General features: G+C 41.1%; 1 protein-coding gene across 3 annotated transcripts in view; it reads left to right on the plus strand.

Annotated features, from left to right (window-relative positions):
* heatr5a (HEAT repeat containing 5a) overlaps window positions 1-25,990 on the plus strand; it is a 41,301-nt gene that overhangs the window by 11,220 nt on the left and 4,091 nt on the right. For 2 of the 3 annotated variants that reach the window (XM_017684724.2, XM_017684725.2), the window contains exons 10-35: window positions 786-1,036; window positions 1,265-1,376; window positions 3,489-3,641; window positions 5,954-6,053; window positions 6,272-6,381; window positions 8,002-8,165; window positions 8,540-8,703; window positions 9,056-9,161; window positions 9,473-9,663; window positions 9,959-10,118; window positions 10,318-10,507; window positions 11,670-11,839; window positions 12,554-12,580; window positions 15,349-15,493; window positions 16,048-16,227; window positions 18,113-18,340; window positions 18,583-18,761; window positions 20,566-20,634; window positions 21,032-21,211; window positions 22,034-22,268; window positions 22,581-22,820; window positions 23,072-23,199; window positions 23,434-23,581; window positions 23,891-24,163; window positions 24,616-24,840; window positions 25,035-25,186. In XM_017684724.2, the coding sequence (XP_017540213.1) occupies window positions 786-1,036; window positions 1,265-1,376; window positions 3,489-3,641; window positions 5,954-6,053; window positions 6,272-6,381; window positions 8,002-8,165; window positions 8,540-8,703; window positions 9,056-9,161; window positions 9,473-9,663; window positions 9,959-10,118; window positions 10,318-10,507; window positions 11,670-11,839; window positions 12,554-12,580; window positions 15,349-15,493; window positions 16,048-16,227; window positions 18,113-18,340; window positions 18,583-18,761; window positions 20,566-20,634; window positions 21,032-21,211; window positions 22,034-22,268; window positions 22,581-22,820; window positions 23,072-23,199; window positions 23,434-23,581; window positions 23,891-24,163; window positions 24,616-24,840; window positions 25,035-25,186 (4,280 nt within the window). The remainder of the gene's footprint in view (window positions 1-785; window positions 1,037-1,264; window positions 1,377-3,488; window positions 3,642-5,953; window positions 6,054-6,271; window positions 6,382-8,001; window positions 8,166-8,539; window positions 8,704-9,055; window positions 9,162-9,472; window positions 9,664-9,958; window positions 10,119-10,317; window positions 10,508-11,669; window positions 11,840-12,553; window positions 12,581-15,348; window positions 15,494-16,047; window positions 16,228-18,112; window positions 18,341-18,582; window positions 18,762-20,565; window positions 20,635-21,031; window positions 21,212-22,033; window positions 22,269-22,580; window positions 22,821-23,071; window positions 23,200-23,433; window positions 23,582-23,890; window positions 24,164-24,615; window positions 24,841-25,034; window positions 25,187-25,990) is intronic. The other variant, XM_017684727.2, reaches the window with a different exon arrangement.

Genomic DNA, 25,990 nt, shown 5'->3' on the forward strand with positions numbered 1-25,990 from the left:
CTTATCTGCAAGCAGCCAGTGTGGCTGCAGATTTTCATAGCAGGAGCACACATGGTCAGTTGTTTAATTACTGAGACTGACTGATTAAACGAATGGAATCTGGTGTGCCTTTCTTGTGTGTATTGAAAATCTGCACCCACACCAGTCCTTTGCACATAAGATCGGATTAATTCTTGGAAAATCTTCATCCAGAAATTTTAATTATGTGTACCTTGAAAATTACTTGATAATGAGATTCTGGGTGACAGAAAAGAGTGTCAATTTCCTGACAGAATTCCTAAAAAGGAGACCAAATATTCTCATGTTTCCTGTATTATGGATATATGAAGAAAGTGACTGTTTGGGTGTGAGGACCTGCAGCTAGAGCACTTCTGACTACTGACGTAATTCTTTGCCTAAAAGCATCTGTCTGCTTTTTAATGGAGGTGTCTAAGTGTGGTCAGGGTGATGGATTAGGAAAAGAAAGGGAGCCTACAGCACTGATTCACACCATCAGCTGTGCTCCCATTACCAGCTTGCTAAATAGAGAGAGAGTTGCCAGTTTGTTAATCTAAGGTGAGCCAGAGATTGATAATAAAATATTCTATCCACATCTGCTCACAGCAGTAGTTTGGTTTTAAATCTTTGAAGGTTAATATTTTTTATGTCACTGTGACATTTCTTGCTCCCACTTTTTAGTTTTTTTTTGGTCTTTGAAGTTGTTCTTTTCATGAACAAAAACACAGTAGCATGTTAATTAATTGTATCATTCAATACCAGTTCTTTTTCTCTTCTCCCTTCTCCAGGTATGCTGGACACTGTGATTTCTGTGCTTCTTCACCCTAGCGTATCTGCCCGACTGGCAGCAGCTTGGTGCTTGCGCTGTGTGGCTATAGCAATACCCGCTCAGTTGGCTGTATTACTGGACCGCTGTTCAGAAAGGCTCAATGCCCTAAAGTCCTGCCCCAAGGCTGTGGCTGGGTACAGTGCTGCTATTGCTGCCCTGCTGGGAGCTGTACAACACTGCCCACTGGGAATACCACACATCAAAGGCAAGGTACGAAATCTTCCTAAACTGTATGTATGTGATTTAAATATAATGAAAATTAATAGAACTTTTCGTTTAAGACCTCTTTCATGCATGGTCATGGAAACCCAGCAATACCACCTGAAAGTCTCTATAGTTCATAGTTTTTTGTCCTCTTCATTGAATTTGTGTTACTGTCATAGTTTTAGAGATTATATCATTCAGCCTACTTAAGCACAGGAGTGTAACTTTTAACAGGTGGTGATGGGCTTGGCTGAAGATCTGCTGCGTTCTGCTGCCCAAAACAGTCGGATTTCCATCCAGAGAACTCAGGGAGGCTGGCTACTACTCAGCGCTCTGATGACCTTAGGTAAACGGGCACTAACTGCACACCCATGATTAGGGCATATGAGTTTATGAAAGTAGTGGGCCCCATTGACCAAACATTCTTAAAGAAGAAATTACTTGTGGCATTCATCCATGTTTTCTTATTTGGGGTTTGTTCTTAGGTAAGAACACAATCTACACACACTCAAGAGCACAAAGGAGCAAATATGTGTTTTAAGAACATGTCATGAATCTGACGTAGACTTATTTTCTTAGGACCTTTCTCAAGAACACATTTAAAAAGAAACTGGTGAATGAGGCCAAATTAGTTTTGTTAAACTTTTCACGTTTTGCACAGCGCTAAAACCAAACCAGTCCCTCTTGTGCTTCTGCATACACATTCCTATATGATTATGTATGACTTCAGCAAGTACTTATGTTTTTTTGATATACTCAGCTCGGGAGTTAAAGCTAAAGTAAAGCCATATATCTGTGGTATTATCTAGATCTGGGGAAAGAAACATAGTGCAGTGTGATTAGGGTTGGGCTCTTTGACAAGTTATTGTTAATGTGTTTACATCACAATATGCTTTCCTGATGATATCATGGATATCATAAGTACTAAAAAACACTTCCCAACTGAGTGTTTGATTAAAAGAGAGTAATTAGTCCTTTTTAATTGGATTTATTGTAGCATGGTATGTGAATTAGCCTAGTATGTAGAATACAAAGTCCTTAAAAGAAAATCTGTTTACATGGCAGCCATCTTTCCAGTTATTTACAGTCATACAAGATTAGACATTTAACACTTTGAATGGGGAGAGACATAAAAACGTACAACTGAGTACCAAATCTGAGTATCAGAAAACATACTTGAAATCGCTGGTAAAATCTCAGTTTGTTACATTTGGCTCAAATAATAAACAAGAAGCATTTTTCAGGTTGTTCTGGCTACCGCACTTGTGCACATCTTCACAACTGAGGGTTTTCCCTCGCTCACGGCTTAACCAAGTCGACTGGCTCTTTTTAGTGAAGGGCTGGACTTCCCTCATAAACATGAGGACATGCAGAGCGTTGCAGACTTTCCCCATTTGCTTTCCAATCAGTGACCTGTCTCTGCCTTTATGATGTCTCTGATGAAAATCATTAGATTCATAGTTTTCAATAATACAGTGGGGGGGAAAGAGTATTTAGTCAGTCACCAATTGTGCAAGTTCTCCCACTTAAAACGATGAGAGAAGCCTGTAATTGACATCATAGGTAGACCTCAACTATGAGAGACAAAATGAGGAAAAAAAATTCAGAAAATCACATTGTCTGATTTTTACAGAATTTATTTGCAAATAATGGTGGAAAATAAGTATTTGGTCAATAACAAAAGTTAATCTCAAGTTCATCTTCAGGTCAAACGTTTTCTGTAAGTATTTACAAGGTTGGCACACACCGTTGCTGGTATGTTGGCCCATTCCTCCATGCAGATCTCCTCTAGAGCAGTGATGTTTTGGGGCTGTCGGGGGGGCAACACAGACTCCGTCCAAAGGTTTTCTATGGGGTTGAGATCTGGAGACTGGCTAGGCCACTCCAGGACCTTGATATGCTTTACGAAGCCACTCCTTTGTTGCCCTTTTAAAGAATTTATTTGCAAATAATGGTGGAAAATAAGTATTTGGCCACCTTCAAACAAGCAAGATTTCTGGCTGTCACAGACCTGTAACTTCTTTTTTAAGAGGCTCCTCTGTCCTCTCCACTCCACTGTATTTTTAAAAAGGGGGCACTACTTTGTCCATTTCATCTTATCATATGTCAGAAAAAATATTTAGGTTTTTGAAGTACTGTGATATTACATTTTCCAAATCCACAGTGAAGTGTGTGATACATATACAGAAAGATTGGATAGAGATTTTTGTGCTTTTTTTTTTCAAGCACACTTCACTCACCACTTGTCACTCACTCTTTTGTGAAGAGTACATTTCAGTGCCCTCTAAAGACCTTGACTCTGTTTTACAGAAAAGATGGAATACACCATATTAGCTGAACATAAATAATAGAATAAACTGGTATTGATTTGTGATTTATGAACATTGCATTTTGTTTGTATTATATTTTAATTGTAGATAACTGCCCAATGTTGCAACTGACTAAAACATTTCTTTAGGACCCACTGTAGTGGAGCATCATCTCCCCAGAATGCTGCTGTTATGGAAATGTGCCTTCCCTCAGTCTGTTAAGGAGCTGGACAGTGAACTGAGGCGTGGAGACTCTTTCACCTGGCAGGTGACCCTGGAGGGACGCTCAGGAGCACTGTGTGGTGAGTGTGTCATGTGTGTATGACATACTGGGACTGTTTTTGAGCCTTCATGCATAATGCCCTGAGTCTAAGCCTCCACATAAATCAGAATCAGTAATGGGGTATATTATCTAGTACAGTAGTGCTGTACTTCACCATTACAATGTATGTGTTGCTAAAGAACAGGCATCACATTCCCCAGACCATGCTATAGCAAGACCATTTTGTTGTAAGGAAAATTATATTTGAAAATTACACACACATACATCTTTTTTGGGTGATACTTGAATATTCTTTTTAAAAAAGACACCTTTGTTTTTTTATTTGTCCATTTGTTTGTGCATCACCTTCTAAAAATAGATAAATTCTCTCAAGCTGTAGAAGGTTCCAGTCATGAGGGAGGCACTGAAGTGATTTGTTTGTCAAGGCAAGGTTAGACTGGGAGGGGGAGCAGATTTTATGAACTGCAGCACAAGCGAACCCAGAAGGAACAGCTGGAGGTGGCCTGGAATGTCTGCCAAATGATTTGCTCAGCCCACTTCTTGGGATCCAAGGCTAATACCAGAGACATCAGAGTATGTGAAGAAAGGTGACAGCAGCTTTAAGTTCCTTAATAGAACACTATGCCCACAGTCAGCAAGTGTAGTGACTAAGGCAGGATGTTCAGTGGCCAAGCTGCTGGGCACTTGGAGCTTAAGGTATGCAAAAGCATGCAGTGTTTCCCCTGGAATATTTTTAGGCACGGTGGTAAACCCATCACAGGTACCAGTGTTGTCAAGCACACATGGTTTCATGAAACACACAGAGGTCGGTGTAGTGTCATTGAGTAATTTTTGAAATATACATGTAAATACAATATGCTACACATTCTGTACACATTTGTTTTCAAGAAATGTTATTGTGATTGATTGTAGGAGTTCATTTGTAGTCAGTTAATTTATATGGAAAGGGTCCAAAGTCATAGTTCAAAGTATGAACCTGACCTTTTACTCAATTTTTCTTAAGACTAAAATCCTTTTGAGTGACTCTATACCTTAATTATTTTTATTTTATTAAAACAAATGATTGAACCTTTCATTTTGTCACTACGTCACTACCAAAATATTAACACATGTTTCAGTAGTGACAATTTAAGCAAATTTTAAGCGTAATGCAAAAATGTTAGCTAATACATGACTAGCAAACACAGCTTTGAATGTTTGAATGCATGGAAAATTTTTTGTATAAATGCAGTATTGCAGAAATGTGTTTCGATAGTGATAATAGTCCTATGATGCAAAACACTGTTTTTAGGGATGGCATGAAAACTGTGGGACAGCGTTTAATATTTTTTTCTCCCTTGTTATTTAAAAATTAAACTCATGGTAAATCAACTGCAATTTTAAAAGACTTCAAAAACATCTTTTTAAACATTGAGAAAAATACAAAAATATTATTTTCACAAGTTGAAATTTAGTGATAAGGGTTTGGGGCAGCCACTTCCCAATAGAAAATACCCTATAAATGATGATTTTGGATAGATTTGCCTTTTTACTATCACGATCAGTGTCTTGGGTTTAAATAGATCAGAAGATTTATGCTTGTAAAATATCTGAGTTCTGATTACTTAATTGCTTTTTAAATAGCTTTTTTTTAACTGTGTGAGCACAGTTTGAATTAATTTGTCAGAATTGTCCATATCCAATGAGTTCATGTATGACTAAATTCATTAGGGTTCATAATGGCTCATAATTTGTGTATGTTTCTGATGGAATGTGTAAGAATAGTGTTAATAGTTCCATAAATAGTTCCAAGTTTTTAGGTTCTGTAACCTTTTTTATATCATCACCAAATACTGTTTGGACTGAAAGGTCTATAAGAAAGCCCAAATATATTTGCATTTGATGAGGCCTTTTGAAGAAAATGCAGTAGGAACTTGATTGCTTATGTTGCAAATATTCCAAGCAAGCTGAACGGATACCAAAGGTGAATAGGAAAAACTGCAGACTACTTGTTGGCCAGGGAGAATCTTCACGATCACTGTAAAAAATATGCTAACATTTGCTGTCAGTTTCACTTACCCTGTTTTGTCGCATTTGAGCAACCAGAATTGTCTCCTTGTCTGAACTCTGATGTATTTCCCAAACTCTTTTTTTTCTATTTTTATGACAGCTACATCACTATGACAACCAGCTACATTGAGGGGGGTATATAACTGCAGTGGAATTTGAGCTGGTACAATGCAGTGGAAAAGCTTTTTTTTTTTTTGTTCTTTCACTTTCATTTTCTTGTTTTGTCATCCACATTGATCATTGGTGTGGATTTCGTGTGTGCGTGTTTCATTTCCTTTCTAGCAATGAAGAATTTGGTGGTGCACTGCAAGGTGCTCCTCAGCGATGATGTCATTTGTCGAGTGCTTCCTCTCCTTTCCTGTGCTGTGGCCCTGTTGACTCAGTGAGTGCCAGATTCAGATGGGGGGGCATTTACTGATATGTATAGATACCTACGCATTACGTATAGACATGTATAGATACCTACGCCGAATTAATGTGGTATTATGTGAAGCTCAACCATTGGTAAGGAGTAACCAGTTAAATCTAAAAGTGCATTTCTTTTTTTATTTAAATTAATGAATCAGATTTTATAAATATATATCTTTATTTATAATGAAGGTTGTCTTCTCTGGTCAAATCCTATGGGAACCAGCTCAAAAATGCTGTCACTGTTTTCCGACTGAGAGTGTATGAGATTCTTGCACTATTGCCCCCCAAGAGCTATGAAGGTAAGAGCTGTGTGAAAACTAGCTTTTTTGTTATTTACTTCTTGGTGATGCTAAGCGTTATGCAATTAAATGTAGGGAATGTGCACAACAGTGTTTCCCCACAGATTTAATACATACTTTGGTGCTGAGGCAGGGAGCTGGGGAAGACGCTGACTAAAGCGTGAATGAATAATATAAGACCAAAATTCATTAAAAAAATAAAATTAATTTTACTCAGATATTACAAATACAGTTTTTCATAACAGTATGATTATTTGTTCGTCACATACAAACATTAGTATAACTAAAGTATTTTTAACTTGCAGGCTTTATTTATGTCTTTATGTCTTGAACTGTAGGAACAAGTGATGTATTTTTTGCCCAGTGAAACTATATACTGTCATGTAAATGTTTATAAGAAAGAATGGTCTGACCTGCTCTCTGGCTCAGTTTTAACATGGCATCTTTCTTTGTACTGCGCAAGATGATGATTTAGATACATTTCTGAGCTTTTTTGCTCTGGTAAGATCGTGCAGCAGCTTACCAGGTGTTTTTAAAATAATCTGGAGGAGAATAGCAATGATCACTGACAAAACAGGCTTAAATGCACAGTGAAAATGAAAATGCAAGCTAAACTAAAATTGTCTTTTACTCAGATATTGACAGAAATGACCAAAATACAGTTCTCTAAGTTATGTCTAGTAATTGGCTAACTCAGGGATGCACAACTCTGGTCCTTGAGGACCATTGTCCAGCACTTTTTGGAGGTTTCCTTGCTCAAACACACCCACGTAACCTGACAATTAACTGACAACTGTAATAAGATATGTTGGAGCAGGTAAATCACCAAACGCTGTTGGACACCAGGCCTCTAGGACTGAAGTTGTGCACCCCTGGGCTGATTTAATGTAAAGTGCTGCTCCTGGTGCTTACATTCACTCTCCCCCTCCCCAGACTTGAACTGTGTTCATGTAGTGCTCAAATTCTAGACATTTATTGAATGGATTATTAAAAATACTAAAAAAATTTTTTAGAAATCTCCTACTCGGTTTCCATATACCAGGGCACTATATACCATATACATCTGAAACTTGCAAGGACTTTTTTTTCTTTTATCTCCTTTAGTACAATAGCCTGCTATTTTGTAGAATGCACTCAGCAGGGTTGTGGCAACATTTTTGGTCCTTGCTCTGTGAACAGCATTTTGCAATCCCAGCAGCGTTTTTCAGGCGTGCGTATATGCTGCGAGCCTCTTATCCAGCTTCATCCTAAAGATGTTCTTCGGTTGGATTAAGACCCAGGGGCTTTGCAGGAAACCTGAGACACTTAAATGCTGATTGACAGCTAGAGATTGTATATTTTTGCGAGGCAAATAAAGGCACAAGACAGACTGGGCAACTTAATCTACATGGACAGTATTCTAGGTATATATATTAGATCTGGAGTCCTTATTTGGACACGAGTTTGGTGATCTGTATGCCTGTTTTATTAATTTAGTTTTAGTCAGACGATTCACTGTTAATGAGCATGTGCACCTAATAAAGTGACCACTGAGTGTAGCTCTGTGTATTTATGTGAAATCCTGACATTTGGTAAAATGTTTATGGGAGCCCTCACATTGATTTGGTCCTATTTGTACAGAATGTTTTGACACGGTATTGAAACAGCTGTGGCATGACCTGACTGGTCCAGAGAACATGGCATGTGCTGAGCTCAGCCTGTTGCCTACCCTGTGCCACAACCAGGACCTGGCTTTGCTGGGTCCTGCTCTTCAGGACATGGACCAGCAGTACATCGAGGAGCAGGTCAGCCTAGGCACTGGGCTCTCTGTGCTTGTTATTAAGCATTTATTTTATTATTACTTATTTCATATTAGCAGATTATCATTATTTGTGAACATTATTTCATAGGTCTGGCTCTGAAATACCCATGCCCCATATATTTTAGTGATCTGCACACTGATAAACTGTTTACATGCTAGTTAAACAGCTGATGGGTTGAGTCACATGTTAGAGAAGGGGGGAAAAGTACATAAGAAACGAACACTATTTTAAAGTATTTTTGGATTTGAAGCAGCTTAACATTTTTATAATTAATAATGAACTGTTTAGGATTTCTCAAATCTTTCCACTGATCAGCTTTAAATCATGTTACAATTTTATTGTTTGTCCATCCACAGCTACATGGAGGCAGTATAGGAGGAGGAACTTTAGAGTACGACCCTTTTACCATCTTTGTAAAAGCTCAGGTGGTACCTGCACCCCTTCCACCACCAGCTGCCCTAACTGTTGCTGCAGTCCAGCTGTTTGGGGTCATTTTCCCCCACCTGACCATCCAGCAGAGGTGTAATATTTTCACCATTCTGCATTTCACAGGATTTCTTTTCAAGGCTGTCTGAAATCCCTGGTCCTCCTGTTATCCTGATTACTGCATCAGGCTTAACACCTTTCCTCCCATGACATATAAATGTATGACAGACTTGTCTGATGGTCCACTAATTATTTAAAAAATTAATTTTCTCCAAATATTTTTAGTTATTTGCTTCTGTGTAAAGGTGCTGTGTGCAGTTGTATAATTAACTGTGATGAGGTTTCAACTCAAATAACTACCACTGTCTTTTGTACTTCAAAATGCCAGATCCAGGAATAGTTCTGAAATTTCTGTTGCAGTAACATTTCTCTGTCTGTTATCTCAGGGCCCAAGTGCTGGAGCAGTTTTGCGAGTGTGTGAGGCTACTGAAGGGTGCCCGACAACAGACAGCCCAAGTCCATGCCACAACTGCTTTTTGCTGCACTCTGAAAGTAAACACATCCAGTTACTGGATACAGTTGTGGACTCACTGAACATGCAACTTCCTTTTCTGTCATTTTCGTTTCATTGTTTTATATTTAGAGATATTGCACTGGGTTGTGGAATTATTGGGGCATTGTTTTACCTTACTGCCATGTGGGATGTCCTAGTTGGCATGTTGGAATCTTCACTATTTATTCATTGAAATCCTTTTCCTGTAACAAGTTTGAATTAGCGGAGTATTTTAAACAGATTAATCAGGCTTAATTTTTTTTCTTCATTTGCATGCTTTGACAAGTTTTCTCTGTCTCTCTATTACTAGGGTTTGGCCTTGGATCATGAAACATTGGGTCCAGAGGAAGTGCAGAAGCCAGGTCTCTCTCTCCTGTTAGGGGCACTAGAGAGTTCGAATCCTCTCCTGCGCTGTGTGGCTGCTGAGGGTCTTGCCCGACTTGCACAAGTCCTCAACGAACCAAATTTCACAGTCTCTCTGAGCCTGATGAGCTTCGACAAGTGAGTGTCTGCTGCTGAAAGTTCATTTAAAAGTCTGACATTAAATAAAATGTCTTAATTCATCTGTGTTTAAAATTGCACAAAAAGCGTGAATTAAATACACGTATCCAGATTGTAGTAACCTTTATACACAAATTGGGAGACCCTCAAACCTTTGCTCCCTTAACAGAATCAGTTAACTCTATAATTTAACTATATAACTTGAATAAACTGACAACATAGACTGTTGATTAGATATTGTAAAGAGTATAGAAATGTGGAAGGGTGAAAACCAGTACTTCTTTTTGCTTCCCAGGTTAAAGATAGCAAGGGACGCTGTCACACGTACAGGCCATTCCTTGGCTCTGGGTTGTCTGTACCGCTACATGGGGGGTATCAGCTCCCCACAGCACCTCAGTGCTTGTGTTGGAGTCCTCTTTACACTCTCCCAAGACAACACCTCACCAGAAGTCCAGGTGAAATACAGGACCCTAATATCTTTGGGATAGTAGTCTTTTTTCTTTTTGAATCGTAATGGGAACTGATAGAAAGATTGTGCCTTCTCCAATGTGTAATATGCAATCCTAGGTTTGCATAGTGGAGAATTGGTTAATTTGACATGAAATGCATGTGCTGTCTTCAAAGGATTTTGTTTTTGATGTTTGCGTATTGCAGATGTGGTCTCTCCATTCTTTATCCATGGTGGTGGACCTTGCAGGGCCTCTATATCGCAGTCATATAGATGCCAGCTTGACTCTAGTGCTGCGGCTGCTTCTCTTAACACCACACACACACGTGGAGGTGCAGCAGAGCCTGGGCCGCTGCCTCAACGCACTCATCACATCGCTGGGACCTGACCTGCAAGGTTGTCGTATAAACATGCATGCTTAAACTCTGAACGCCCACAACCCTTTTCTCTCTCTCCTGCAATACAGCGCCAAGCTTTTCTGAGTTTACTCTTATCTTATTCAGCATCTAAACACTACAGTGACATATATTCAATTAAAGTTGGTACTAGGCTTTGTTGAAAGGCAGAAACAGGTTTTGGGATTCCATAAGCACATTGTTCTAGTGCCTTGCACGGTTTTGTCCGCTCATACAGTCCTTGAAGCCTCTGCCCGAAGCCAGTCATGGTCGATGTGCAGGCGCAAGCTCTCCTAGTCGGTCAGAAATCATTACCACGAAAAAATGGACAAGATTATCCTCACCCTAGTTGCTGAGTTTAAAATGTCACTAGCAGCAGTTGCTAATGCACCTGTACAGCCAAGCTTACAGTTTCCCATTGCCTCCTCTTGAAACATAGACCTAACATCCCGTCCACAGCATTTGATTGACAGTAAGCCTTACTGGCAGTGGTTTTTTGTTAAGGTTAAAGCAGATGTCAATTTTTTTTTCCCTCTTCATCTCACTTACTCAAACGTAGTAAGTGAGAGAGTAGTATTAAGAGACCGTGTGCAGGATTGTGGGGGCAAAAGGGCATTGTTTAGAAATGGTGCAGCAGGGGGTCGTTTACACTTTGTATAATTGTGCACATTCAGAGATCATTATGGTTGTTTAGACATGCTCCTATGCCATTTCTTCATATTGTGTCCATCAGAGTGTTCAACTATAACTTAAATCAGTAATGTTAATCCATTCTGAGTACCTGTTAGTGTGGTGCTCTGCCTTGAGGGGAGTTTAACGATATTGATCTCCTTATAGGGCAAATATTTTTGCAGAAAGTATTCAAATCTGCATTTAATAATGATGGTATTAAATTGCAGAGCCTGCAGAGAGTCACATGCGCGCTGTCATTTAATCTCAAACTCTCACATTTGTATTTGGTGTTTGTCTTCTTTCTTCTTTTCAACATGCAGTTCTGCAGCAAAGTTGCTGATCACCACCTCATGCAAAAAATTATCTTGTTGATTTAGAGCCATCAAATTGCCCGTTCTCTAGTGCCAATGATGTATATGACATATACCTGCAAATAAAGTGATTGTAATTCAGATGTTGATGTGACATATGTGCTTATGTTTTATGTCCAGGGGAGGGTGCAGGTGTTTGTGCAGTAAGGACTTCGTGTTTAGTGGGTTGTGCAGTGATGCAGGACAGTCCAGACTGTCTGGTGCAGGCCCAGGCCATCACCTGCCTGCAGCAGCTGCACATGTTCTCACCCCGCCATGTCAACCTGGCCAGCCTGGTTCCCAGCCTCTGCGTGAGTGTACACAACACATTGTCTACTTGCTCAATCTCTTTCTCGCTCTCAAGAACACACACTCTCTCACAGGGACACAGATATACTTGCACATAAGCCTCAACCACACACATTATCTCATATTTAAACACAGATCCTGAATATTCACTCAATGTACAATGTCTTCTGCAAAGTTTGAACACCCTCAATCAATTGTGTTTTGTTGAAAATAAGTTACAGACAATACACTTAAATGTTTTCTTCACATTTAAGTGCACAATTGCTGTTTATTTGCTAAGCTTACCATATTGAGGAAAGAAAAACATAAATGAAATTTGCCATTACTTTTGCACAAGACATGTTTTACACTTTTCTATAAATTATAAGTTTTAAGGTTAAATTCAGCAAATAAGCAGTAATTGTGGATTAAATGTGCAGAAGTATGTTCACTAATTTTCACTATGAAATTCAACAAAATGTAATTTCTCTAAGGGTGCCCTTTTGCATATGACGTATGCACAAGTGCTTTTTTGCCTTTGTTACTTTGTCTTTTTTTGTCCTTCAGATTGTAAATGTTTACCCCAAGCATTTGCTCATTAGACGTTTAGTAGAGCAAATAATAGTAGTCATCTTCAGTGGTCCTCAGATTCAGACTCGGGCAGAGCTGAGATGTTCCATGGTGCTTGAGTTTCCCTCTCTTGTCATGACCATGATGTTCTCTGTTCTCTTGCTCAGGAGATCTTGTTGGATTATTCTGTGTTGGTATGTCACCCCACCCCAACCCTCCCACACCACCAGACTGCAGTTTTAAAGGATGTTATCTGTTTGCTCTTTTTGTCCTTCCTCATGTGGTGTAATTTGTCTCTCACTAGCCTTGCTATCTTTATTCTGTCTCCCTCTCCCCCTCTCTCTTCATCTTCCTCTCCCTGCCACTCTGTTGTTTGTTTATATTTTTCTTAATGCAGACTAACAAAACAGGCATTCTGGTTTTGCGCATGAGCTGTCATTGCAGGGCTAATGCCAGGGATTTATATTCACAGGGCTTTACACACATACACACACTGGAAATTACAAACAGCTTTCAGACTATTAGCATTGTTCACAGTGTGTTGTAAGCTTTTTCCCTCTAAAGATTTTTCCCTCTAGAACTGAGGTGTAACTGCTGCCTCATAGATTGTTGGGGAAGTGGGGTGAGAGCGCACATTATGTTGCACTGCATGCTGGGGATTGTAGTGCAGGGCATTGTGAAATGGGCTAATATTAATAGAAATTGTAAGTAATTTTGCAGGCTGGATAAGATTGTGTTGCAGGCTTGATCTGGCCCACAGGCCTTGTGTTTGACAAATGGGCTCTAGAACCAAATGATGTTAATGGTAGTACAAAAGAAGTTTATGATGGCTCACTCCTTTCATAAGACTATAACCTTCTTAAAGTAGTTAGACAGTTGGAGTTGTATAAAAGGGCTTCCGGTTTTGACACCAGCAAAGATGTTGGATAAAGGAGGTTCTCCTGAAGCGACACTAGTTGAAAGCCCCATAAAACTTCGAATTTTGTACTGTGTGGCTTAAAACGGCATACAAGAAGGGGTAAAGATGGTTACTAAGTTAAGGAGCAGGCAGACCACGCAACAAACGGAGATGCGTGATGAAGCGAGACGAAGCCGCAGCAGCTTCCTGGAGGATGACCGGGTCTGTGAGAGTTGTACATGCGTCGGAGACGACAGTGTAGATTTGGCTCTAATTAGAATGAAGAGATTTCAGACCTGACAACGAAAAACGGCTCTGACGTTGAGAGGGATATTACAAAACCAAACACTAGACTTGCTGAGGCGGAAAGCAGAACTGAGAAAATAGAGGAAAGAATTCAGAGCACCAAAGACATTTTAGCAGGAATGCTGAAGCTACAAATGCAATTAGAAGCTAAAATAACAGATCAAGTGGGCCACTCTAGACACAAGAATATCAGAATATATGGAATCCCAGTTGCCCAACTACTAACATTTACGGGAAAATCTCGACCTACCCGAAGATGTTCATCCTCAAATTGAAAGAGCTCCATCACCCTCTCGGGTCGCAGCCGCCAGCGGGAGCACATCCGAGATCCATCTGGTGAAGTTTCTCAGCTTCAGAATAAAGGAAATGGTTTTCCGCTTGGCATGGCAAAAGATGGCATGGCATGCGCAGCTGTTCGGCAAGTGCTGAAGGACAGCGAAATTCACTTTCAGACCCTGTACCCTGCCAGGCTAGGAGAGAAATATGAACATGGGATAAAATCATACCAGACCGTGGAGGAGGCAACGCAGAGCATGTCGAGGAGAGGGCTACCTGTTGAAATCATAAGACCTCCTGAGACGCTGATGGAACAGCTACGGTAACTGACTTGGCAAAAGGCTGGCCGACAGCCTGGGGATTGAGCGTCTCAAAGCGGACATAAAACTGGCTACAGGGATAGACTGAAGCCATTTAGGCGGGATTCAGCACTATGCAGGGCGGAGAAAGAATAGAAATACCAAGGGATCACACGACGTTTCCTTCAAGCATTGATTAGACTCTAACAGAGAACTCATGTTCTAACCTAGCGGCCTGTGGAGCTGCAGTATTGGGCTGAGAGAGATTAACGGTTAAAATGGAACTTTCGTGCGTCACCTGCTGTCGGTTTTGAGAGAGCGGTTGCCCCTTTGAGTCCTTCATTGGCTCGTGTAAGGTAGTTGATGAGACCTCTGCCTGGGAAGTTCATTACGTTGAAACTCTCTTTTTTTCTACGTGCTTTTTTGAAAATAGAGCACTATTCTAAGTATGCCTGTTCGTTTGGCATGCCTACGCAGTAGTGCTCTGTGAAATAAAAATTACAATTTCTGTTGGTTGTATCATTTGATTGTAGGAACAAACCTTGGCAGTAGCCCTGCTTCCTTACTTACACTTTTCCTCTCAGTACAGAAATTGGATTTGTTGCCGATTGGTTAAGTGTTACAGGGTTAACTGCATCTTGGCTACCACAGACTGCTGCTGTTTTGTTTTTTTTGTTTTTTTTTTTCTGTTTCTTTTTGTATTTGTCTGTCAAGCACTTGAGGACTTGCTGTTCATACAGCTCCAGTTCCGAAAATGATTAATATTTTACAGGACTGTCCAAAAGTCAGAGGCCGCACTTCATTTATTTAATTTACAGTTTCCAGTTTCCATTCAAAATGGCCATTTAATACAATTTATACATTTTTTAGCATCAGAAAAACACATTTAACACTGTGTCCACACTCTGCACTGTATTTATTGTGCACACTTCAAAGTTAGAAGTCTCAGAAGTCTACATGTACTTTTTCTCATGATCCAAGTAAACCAACATACATTCAGTGATGTTGAAGTCTGATTTGGGTTGTCGGTCCATTGTTCTGAGAACTGCAATTTCTTTATCCAGAAAAACTGCTAACCTTTACTTGATGATGGGAAGTTAAATAAGTGAATGGTGGTCTCTGGCTTTTGCACAGTAAATCAAGAATATTTGGAGAAACAATATTGTGTGTGATGTATGTCCAGGTAAACCTATGCAGTCTGTACCTGTCCCTACGACGAGCAGTTGTAGCATGCTTGCGTCAGCTGGCCCAGCGTGAGACTGTTGAGGTGTCTGAGCATGCTGTGGCATTGGTGAAGGAGCTGCCTCGAAGAGATAACACGCAGCTGGGTGAGTCAACACCACCAAGACTTACTCTCTCATTTTCTGTATCTCACATGTTTTTAAATTAAATTCAGATTAAGTGACCCTTATAAGTTCCACAATCGGGAAATTTCACCTCCGCATTTAACCCATCCATGAAGTGAAACGCCACATACACACTAGTGAGCACACACGCACTAGGGGGAGGTGAACACACTTGCCCAGAGTGGTAGGCAGCCCTATCCGCAGCGCCCAGGGAGTAGTTGTAGGTTAGGTGCCTTGCTGAAGGACACCTCAGTCATGTACTGTCGGCTCTGGGGATCAAACCGGAATGTGAAAGGAGTGAAAGTATTACCCTTTTTTTTTAAACTGTAGAAATGCCCACTAGTAACCTTGCACTCTGCTTCCACTAATTTTAGAGGGAGAGAAGTTCACTTTAGGACTTTCCTAGAACTTAAAGGATCTTAACAAAAAATGATATCACAGAGTCATCATGGGCACTGAGATTAAACAAGATTATCTTCCTCCGTATAAATATTCAGCATGTTTGGATCTAAATTTTGTCTGGTTTTGTCTTGTAGATGTGACAATTAAAGAAGTAGGTCTGGAGGGAGCTCTGTTCAGCCTGCTGGATCGGGAGTCGGACCCCCGGCTCCGACAAGACATCAAGGACACGCTGGTTCAGATGATGAGCTCCGCTGCTGAGAGTGAACTGGCCCATTGGCTAAAGCTCTGCAAGGACGTGCTCTCCGCATCCTCTGGTGAATCCATGTCTCACCCCTAACATGTTAATGGAAGAAATGCTAAAGATGAAATATACAGTGGTTTCCAGTCTGGTACTCAAAGGGCTGTGGGTTTTCATGCCAAACAAGCAGCAGCGCATCAACTCACACTTGTTCAATCAAACAGTGGGCTATTTCACAAGCAGCTGATCACTTGATCTCCTGCTACCATTTTTAGCAAGAATGAAAACGTCAGGCAAAATCAATTCTGTTCAGAAAGATTAACTCATCAATGCCCAAGTATCCTCTTGCTGGTTGTACCAGCTTTTCTGTGGAGTTAATTTGATTATCAAAAAAACTTTTATTTTATTTCATTATGTATTAATTAAAAAAATGAATCTGATCAAATCCTGTAACAGGTCTATCCTGAAATAGCACACACGCTCACACACACACTGTCACATGATGCTATGTGTTACTTGTGTTACCTGTGGGGTAGTAGTGTTTGAGTAGTTTTGAACATGATGGCATGTTTAGATGCTCATCTTAAAACTGGAGTGTGAGAGATTTGGGAATTTGGAAATGTGTGTTTACATACAATGTGTGGAACAACATTTTGTATCACTAGTTGTGCTTTAGGAGTTTGCATGTTCTCCCTCTGTCTGTGTGGGTTTTCTCCAGGTACTCCAGTTTCCTCCCACAGTCCAAAGACATGCAGTCAGGCGAATTGTGCATGCTAAATTGCTCCTAGGTGTGAATGTGTGTGTGAATGTATATGTCTGTCTGCCCTACGATGGAATGGCGACCTGTCCTGGGAGTTTCCTGCCTTCTGCCCAATGACCCCTAGTGCCCTAGAATTGAAGTGAATTATGTACATTGTGAGGAATTTTCATTCTGAGTCTATGTGAGTGGCGTTAATAGTAGACATATGACAGTCATAAAAACTCCTTTGTACCCCAGTAATGCTGCTACTTTTTCATTTTAACAAAATAATCTTATGTAATTAAGCTTTATGTGCAGTCATTTAATTGAAAATGGTGTATTTTAAAGTTCAGTAGTTTAGAAAGAAGTGTCAGATTAGTGCCAATGTGACATGGTCACATGAAAGGTGTTTTATAGGTTTTTATACACTGATCAGGCATAACATTATGCCCACCCCCTTGTTTCTACACTCATTGCCCATTTTATCAGCTCTACTTACTATATAGGTGCCCTGTGTAATTCTTAAAACAATTACAGACTGTAGTCCATCTGTTTCTTTGCATGCTTTGTTAGGCCCCTTTTACCATTTTCTTCAGTGGTCAGGACCCCCATGGACCTTCACAGAGCAGAGTGGGTGGCGGATCATTTTCAGCACTGCAGTAACACTGACGCTGGTACAAGTGGATCAGACACAGCAGTGCTGCTGGAGTTTTTAAACACCTCAGTGTCACTGCTGGTCTGAGAATTTGGCTGGACTCTCACCAGCCAAAAATATCCAGCCAACAGCGTCCTGTGGGCAGCGTCCTTGGATCACTGAGGACTAGAGGATGGCCAACACAAACTGTGCAGCAGCAGATGAGCTATCGGCTCTGACTTTACATTTACAAGGTGGACTCACAGGTAGGAGTGTCTAATAGAGTCAACAGTGAGCGGATACAGTGTTTAAAACCTCCAGCCTCACTGCTGTGTCTGATCCACTTCTACCAGCACAACACACCATGAGCGTAGAAACGAGATGGTCATAATGTTATGCCTGATTGGTGTACATATTTAGCATGTGATATTGGTTGCCTTTAACACTGAATTATTTTGATGGGTATCTATATAAGAAAGAAAGAAAGAATTAGTTGTTTTTCTTTGAAGGTCATAAACAAGCACCTTAACATAAGTGTTCCACCATCTCTCGTCATTGCATTTCACTTTTGTGTGTATATGTTGTCAGACTTGGCAGCAACCACACTGGTGGAGACCAACCAGGAAGAGGATGCTGATGACTCTTCTGCCTTCCATGCCAAGCACGAACACAGTGGGCCCTTCAACAACTTGCGATGGTCTACGCGAGTGTTTGCTGTTGAGTGTGTTTGCCGCATTATAGTGCAGTGTGAGAGTGGAGATCCGGCTCACTTTGACATGGTGCTGGCTCAGGAGCAGCGCTTGCACGAGTCCACAGGTCAGGCTGTTCTGCTAGATGTAATCCTTTTGTTCTTAAAAAATTAATGGAAGCCCTCCAGTAATCTTTTGGTGTTGCTCATTGCATCTTCATGGATCTACTGCCCGTGTTTTTGCTCAGACCAATCTGACCAGCGCTGTTGATATGTGACAAAATTCTCAGGTCTCTGTGTGAGTTGTTGTTGTTGTTGTTGTTCCAGACTTTTCAGCTGTCTGACACATACTGCATTTCTTCTCCTTTAGATTTCCTGGTTCTCCATTTGGCCGATCTGGTACGCATGGCCTTCATGGCAGCTACGGACCACAGTGAGCAGCTCAGGCTGGCCGGCTTACAGATGTTGCTGGTCATCATCCACAAATTTGCCAGTGTTACAGAACCAGAGTTCCCTGGGCATGTCATTCTAGAGCAGTACCAGGCCATTGTAAGAGTCTCAGTAATACATACACAAAATTGAGCACTTTGTGCTCTTCTTTAAGCACGTTCCGCCTATGATTTATCCCATCTTTCGAAAAGATCAGCTGCACATCTGTAATATGTGAAGGTCTTTCATTGACAGACTGCGTGGATAGCTTAAATCTGGAGTTCTCATGCAACACAGACAAAAGCAGTATATTAAACAAATATAAAAATGTACTGTGCCCTCCACAAATGTTGGTACCCCTGGTAAACAAAAGCATAACAAGTTGTAATTTTTCATTGCTTATCCTTTTGATCTTTCATTAAAATATACAACCCCAATTCCAATGAAGTTGGGACGTTGTGTAAAACATAAATACAGTGATTTGCAAATCCTTTTCAACCTATATTCAATTGAATACACTGCAAAGACAAGATATTTAATGTTCAAACAGATAAACTTTATTGTTTTTTGCAAATATTCACTCATTTTAAATTTGATGCCTGCAACATGTTCCAAAGAAGGTGGGACAGGGGCAACAAAAGACTGGGAAAGTTGAGGAATGCTCAAAAAACACCTGTTTGGAACATTCCACAGGTGAGCAAGTTAATTGGAAACAGGGGAGTGTCATGATTGGGTATAAAGGGAGCGTCCCTGAAAGGCTCAGTCGTTCACAAGCAAGGATGGGGTGAGGTTCACCACTTTGTGAACAACTGCGTGAGCAAATAGTCCAACAGTTTAAGAACAACGTTTCTCAACATGCAATTGTAAGGAATTTAGGGGGGATTGGGGGGTGGGGGGGGGGGGGGCTCCTCTGACCATGGAAGACAGTCCCACTGAATGTTCCAGAAACATCTGGCAATTTTAGACGCTTCAGTTTGTTGTTCCTTGACAGTTCCTTGAGGCTTCCTTCTGGTAACCTTCCCAGACAACTTGCGGTCATGTAGGCTGTGATTGATTGTAGTATGGGAGATCTTCTGACCCCAAGACCTAACTAATGCCTGCAATTCCCTAGCTGTGATTCTTGGACATTCTTTTGCCACTCTTAACCATCTCTCTTACTATGTGTGGGGTCAGTATTGACATGCATCCTTTTCCTGACAGATTCTTAACATGTCCAGTTGTTTCATTCGTCTTGATTATTGCCCTGATTGTTACAATAATCATTTTCAACTGTTTAGTTATTGTCTTGTAATAATTTCCTAATTTGTGCCGCTCAACAGCCTTTTGCTGCAAAACACTGCTGCATTCTCTGGTCTTTTTCATAGTGATGGATGACTAAGGTAGTTTGGCCTGTGTGTCAACTCATTTAAAGTCATAGCTGGTTGTTTAAGTACAATCACTACATTTTCAAATAAAATTTAGATTTTTATTAATATATATGAGATCAAAAGTAATAAATGTTTCTCACAGCCTGTTTTGCTAACATTTACCAGGGTTGCCAATATCTGGGGAGGCACTGCGTTTTTATAGGTTAATGTTTTTTTTTTTCAGTATCAGTATGGATGATGCATCTTGTTGTCATTTATTAGTGCTCTTTGGTTATTCTCTTTTGGAGTAAAAATCTCTTCTTTTTTCTCATAGTATGAGATATAGAAAGAGAGAGAGAGAAACATAGAGGAGTTATACCAGATTGCGTTGTCTGTGTGTGCTTAGCTAAGACTTCGTTTTGGTAATATGATAAAATTGTTACTATAGGTTTGTTGTAAGTTCTATGAAAACCTGTTGCTGATTTGCAGTAAGTCAGATAAAGTTTAAAAATGATTTGGTGCTCATCCTTTGAAACACTGACAGTTTGTCTTATACTAATGGACTCTTTTGTTTGAAGGTGGGAGCTGCTCTGAGACCTGCTTTTAGTGTGGATGCCCCACCTGATGTTACTGCTAAAGCCTGTCAGGTCTGACCCTTCTATGCTTAAGAAAAACATGTGGTGTTTATGCTCTGTTTTAAAATAAATTGTGTATTTTTAAATTGTGTAACCATAACAAATTACTACACTGGCTAGCTCACAGTTAGAGATTGAAACTGCAAAGCTTTTTGCTGTGTGGCTGTCATTTTAAATGCTGCAGTTTAGGTATGTTGACCTACAGTCATTTAACAAATGTGACACCGCAGTTTGTCTCCTTCAGTATGCTGTGATGATTGTTTTTCAGATAACTTGAATACACTTGGGGTCTGCTTGACCTACTTTTCCCTTTGAGCATTAGCTGTTTACCACAGCCTTTAAAAGAGCTCTTTCAGAGGTTGCCTTGGGAGCACTGAGTTCTGTTCTTGTTCTTTTTGTTGCTGTGCAGGTTTGTAGTGCATGGATCACCAGTGGGGTTGTCAGCGATCTCCGGGACCTGAGGAGGGTGCACCAGCTTCTGGCGTCCTCGCTGGTCAAGGTTCAGGGAGGGAGAGATGTGCCCAATCCCTTCTATAATGAGAGCACTTTTACCATGGAGACACTGGCTGTGCTGAAAGCCTGGGCAGAGGTGAGAAGGACCGGCTTACTTTCATCAAGCTAAACATGGTGTTCCATTGGTGTGCCAGTAGTGTACCATTAGTTGACCCACATATAGCCTGGTACAAACAAGTCTGAATGTTGTGAGCTTTTGCTGCAAACTCTATGAATTCAATCAGTCTCTCAATTGCCAAATTGGCAATGCATCAGTGTAGGTCTCAAAAGCTTCAGCCTGTTTTGGATTCTCCTTTCTGGGCCTTGTATGTATGCATTTAGTTCCCTGAAATGACCCCATAAATCCTTGGACCAATTCAAAAATTCAGAAGAGTTTTTTTTTTAATCAACATTTATCATTACTTGTTTGCATTTTGTCTGCATTTTTACTGCATTGTAACCCAATTAATAAATGTCACATTTCCCTGTAATGCTAATCCTAGTGGGTGCAATTTTATATCATTTTATAAATCGATATGATCGGTATCCGCACAAATAGATTCGTACATGAAAACATTGGCATCATCCCAGAATTCACGTATTGGTGCAACCCTCAACAGTACCTGTGAAAACACACATAGCAGATGTGGCTCTGTGTCAGCTGTATAATATAAGGATGAGAATGGAGGACTAAAAAAACGAATCAGGACATTTCTAATTAAACTATGTACAGTATGATGCAGAGAAATAGATTACAGTTTGTAATTGTAGATGCAAAGTGCACCTCTGTGGTAAGTGGACCAGATAAAATGGAAGATGAGTGTAGATACAAAGTAGAAGTATCCAATAAAGTGCTCAGTGAGTGTATATCTCAAAGTCATAATAGCAGTTTTTCCCCCCCTTGCATCTGTTATTTTAGGTGTATATTGTGGCAGTGCAGTCCACCAGGCAGAAGGAGAGTCCTGCTTGGTGGCATCAGGAACAGCAACAAGAACAGTGCGAGGATCCTGGAACTGCAGAGACAGCAGGATCTGGCCTGCTGAAGCTGGTGCAGGGTGACCTGGCTACGCTGAGCCGCCTGTGGCTGGCTGCACTGCAGGACCATGCGTTGCTCACTCTGCCTCCAACCTATGCCAGTCAGCTTCCAACTACAGGTTACTGCTAACAAAGAGCATGGCACTTAGGAAAAGAGGATAAAAAGTTACTCATTCTCAGCCTGCAGAGGGTTATTGTGATAAAACTAGTGTTTAATCATTTAAATTTTTTAAACCAATGTCTAGACAATAAAAAAGTTAAAAAAAAAAAAGTACAAACAAAAACCCTTCCAACAACGCTGCACCACTGCACCCTACAATGTTGTTCAACTAGTATATATTGATCATTTTTAATTTGTCCAGTTGTTGACCATTTGGTTAAATAGTTTTGTAAGGGTAGATGAGTAATTAGACTCTCCCTCTATTCCTCAGGCGGCTCATTCTATTCTGCAGAGATCATGGAACAGGCTCGTCAACATTACTGTTTTGCCTGGGCTCCTATCCTCCATGCCACCGCTCTCTGGCTCAACAGTACAGAGTTCATCATGGTTGACGAGGGTCCGGCCAACCTCTCCAGGCCTGTCACCCCAACCTCCATGGGCCAGTCCACCACTCTGGCCAGCATTAAGTCCCCAGAGGATGTCAACACTGAGCGTCTCCACCTCATCCTGGGTGAGGAGCTTGTCCAGTTGATGTTGGCCTTTAGTTTTAACTAAACTGTCTAACTGAACTCAAAGAAAACATAAAGGAGTTTACTCACTCTGTATACATTAGATTGACATTTACTTTGCTGGCAGAGGAAGGTACTTAGGAGTTCTAAAAACCTGCTACCTTGTACTAGCCATGTTGTGATGACCAGAAAGTAGTTGGTGCTCACGTCTTGCATGTAAAATCACTGATGTTATCTGGATTCATATTTGTAGGGATCAGTGTTGAGTTCCTGTGCTCACCCCACTCTCAGAACCAAATGGAGAACATCACCTCATGTCTTCATGCCCTGCAGGCCTTACTCAATGTGCCTTGGCCCCGTTCAAAAGTGGGCAATGACCAGGTACTTCAACATGCAGTGCTCTTATCATTGAGTCTCCACTAATAGAAGATTTAGCCCTTGTAGTAGGTTACAGTTCTTGTGTTCATCCTTCTAAATGTGGCGTTGCCTACTGGTAATGATCTTAAATGTGCTTCTTTGGTCTGTCTGGTTTCTTATTACCTCTTCTTGGGGCCTGTGTCTGTGGCCTACTAGTTATTTTTGGCCTTTCTGGCTGTGTGTGTGTTGTGTCTGCAGGCACTGACTGTGGAGCTTCTTAGCGTGCTCCACAGGCTGATTGTGACACGCGAGTACCCGGGGGTCCAGCTGGCTGTGCTGGAGCTGGTGCGGCAGGTGGTGTGTGCAGCTCAGGAGCACGTCAGAGAGAAACGCCACAGTGCAGAAGGTAATACTTGAACGTACTACAATAATAAACTGTTGGATTTTGGATCATAATAAGTGAAAGTCCTACATAGACTCTTTGGCAATATGTTCTATTGCCTTTTCTGTCATTATACAGATTAAAGGAGAAGTTGGGCCAAAAAATACTAATTTTACCTTGCAGTAGGCCTCTATTACCATTATGCGCATGATATTGTACCAGTTGTTGGCAACTATCTGGCTTCTGTCACTGATGGCTGCTTGTGTTTTGTTGCTACTTGTTAAGATGGTCTTTAATTTAGTTGTCACTCTTTGCTCTGTATGTTCTGTTCAGTGGATGATGGTGCAGCTGAGAAGGAGACAGTACCGGAGTTTGGAGAGGGCCGAGACACGGGTGGCCTGGTCCCTGGGAAATCTCTTGTGTTTGGAGCTATGGAGCTTTGTCTCTGTATACTGGTCCGAAAGCTACCGCAGCTCAGTCCACGGCTAGCTGGCAGCCCCACTGGGCAGGGAGCACTGCCCTGGTCCCTCAACGACAGTGACTGTAAGCTGGTCACTTTGGCTTTGTGCATCCTTTCAGAGCTGCCTTCCATCTGCTCGCCCGAGGGTAAGAGAGGTGGACGAGAGAGACTTTTGGGTGGTGGGGGGTGGGGGGGGTGGGGGGGGGGGGGGGGGGATCATGTCATCCACATCCTGACATTGTAGTCTTAACAGACGTTTTACTATTTTCTAGATAAATATCTTAAACAAAAATATGTTGCCTATTTAAATAAAATGAATCTAGTAAGTGCTATATTGGAAGTAAGTGTCAACTGGCCTTTTAGAAAAAGTCATGCATATTTATTTCACAGCTCAAATGTTATATTGGTATAGATGTAGCAACAACAATCAAATTCAGTGCTCCCAAAGAATGCAGCACATAGTATAAAGGTTTATGCTTGAAATTGGACACACTCATTGTATAGTTTAGTTCTACGTGCATATTACTGACTTTAAGTGCCTGTACTGGTTGTGTTGGTATCAATGATATGATAATGAGAATCACTGGTGTTTTATCAGGCAGCGTGTCTGTGTTGCCCACCGTGCTGTATCTACTGCTTGGGGTGCTGAAGGAGCTAGTGAGGGGGTTTGTTGCAGCAAACAGAGGAATACTGGTGTCTGGCGCCCTGCAGGCACTGCGCAACGTCTTGTCCTCTCCCATGAGCAGAGCTGAGAAGAGCCGTGCTGCATGGGTCGAATTTCTGCGTTCTGCTCTCAGTACACTGCTGGAGTGCTGGGATACAGGTAACATATACACACTCATCTCTCCCACTCTTCTCACCACATATGAAATACATTACATTAATATATTTCAAGTTGATGTCTTTATGAACCTGAACTCACCTCTTAGACAAAAACAAACTTGCACACTGCAGACATGTTTCACAGAGCATAAGAACATTCAGTCCATTAGATCTGTTGTCGTTTGGCTTGTATAGATAAAATGGAACCTGTTGAGGATGAAGAAACCTTGTTGACAGCACTCACCATCTTCCTGCTGTCTGCCAGTGCTGAGGTTATCACAGTGGAGCCACTGCAGTCACTCTGTGTCGGCAAATTCCAAGCCAGCCTGGAGTCCAAGGACCCCATGGTCAGCAGAGCAGCATAGCTGCAGAACACAGTAGATCAGTAGAGAATACAGCATTTCCTTAGGGAAAGTAAAAAGGCATAGTTGTCAAATGCATTTTACAAATAGTTTTCCTCAAGTGTTTTCTAAATGTTTCATGGAGTTTCAAGTTATTTTTCCTGAGCAGTCAATGTACTATTGAATGAAATATGTAACTGTGTGAAGTGTGACTTTCTGTGATAATGTCATTACAATGCAGAAAATCTACATTAATTTGCCAAATCATTATGACCACTTGCCTAATATGCTGTTGGTGTTTTAAGTCCTGTAAGTTGTTAGCTAGGGCCACCGCTGATCAGAGTTGTAGCGCATCCCTCAGATGCTCATTGGGATTGAGATGTGGAAAATTTGGAGGCCAAAGCAACACCTTGAACTCTCATGCTCCTCAAACAATTCTTGAAGTGTGGCAGAGCGCATTGTCCTGCTGAAAGAGGCCACTGCCATTGGGAAATACGAATGTGTTGGGACACATTCCTCTGGTAATCATTAAAAATTTCTGTGACTTATGCCACAGTAGCCTTTCTGTCAGTCTGAACCAGATAAGTTTGCCATTGTTGCCCTCATGCATCAATGAGCTTTGGACACTCAGCACCCTGTCACCTGTTCATGTTTTTTTTCCCTCTCGGACCACTGTTAGTAGTTATCTGCCATACCAGGAGCACCTCACAAGCCTTGCCATTTTGGAAATGCTCCGACCCAGTTGTCTGGCCATAAGAATTTGTCCTTTGTCAGTCACTCAGGTCTTCGTGCCTGCCCATTTTTCCTACA

Source organism: Pygocentrus nattereri, chromosome 10 (genome assembly GCF_015220715.1).
Source record: "Pygocentrus nattereri isolate fPygNat1 chromosome 10, fPygNat1.pri, whole genome shotgun sequence".
In the NCBI taxonomy this organism is placed as follows: Eukaryota; Metazoa; Chordata; class Actinopteri; order Characiformes; family Serrasalmidae; genus Pygocentrus; species Pygocentrus nattereri.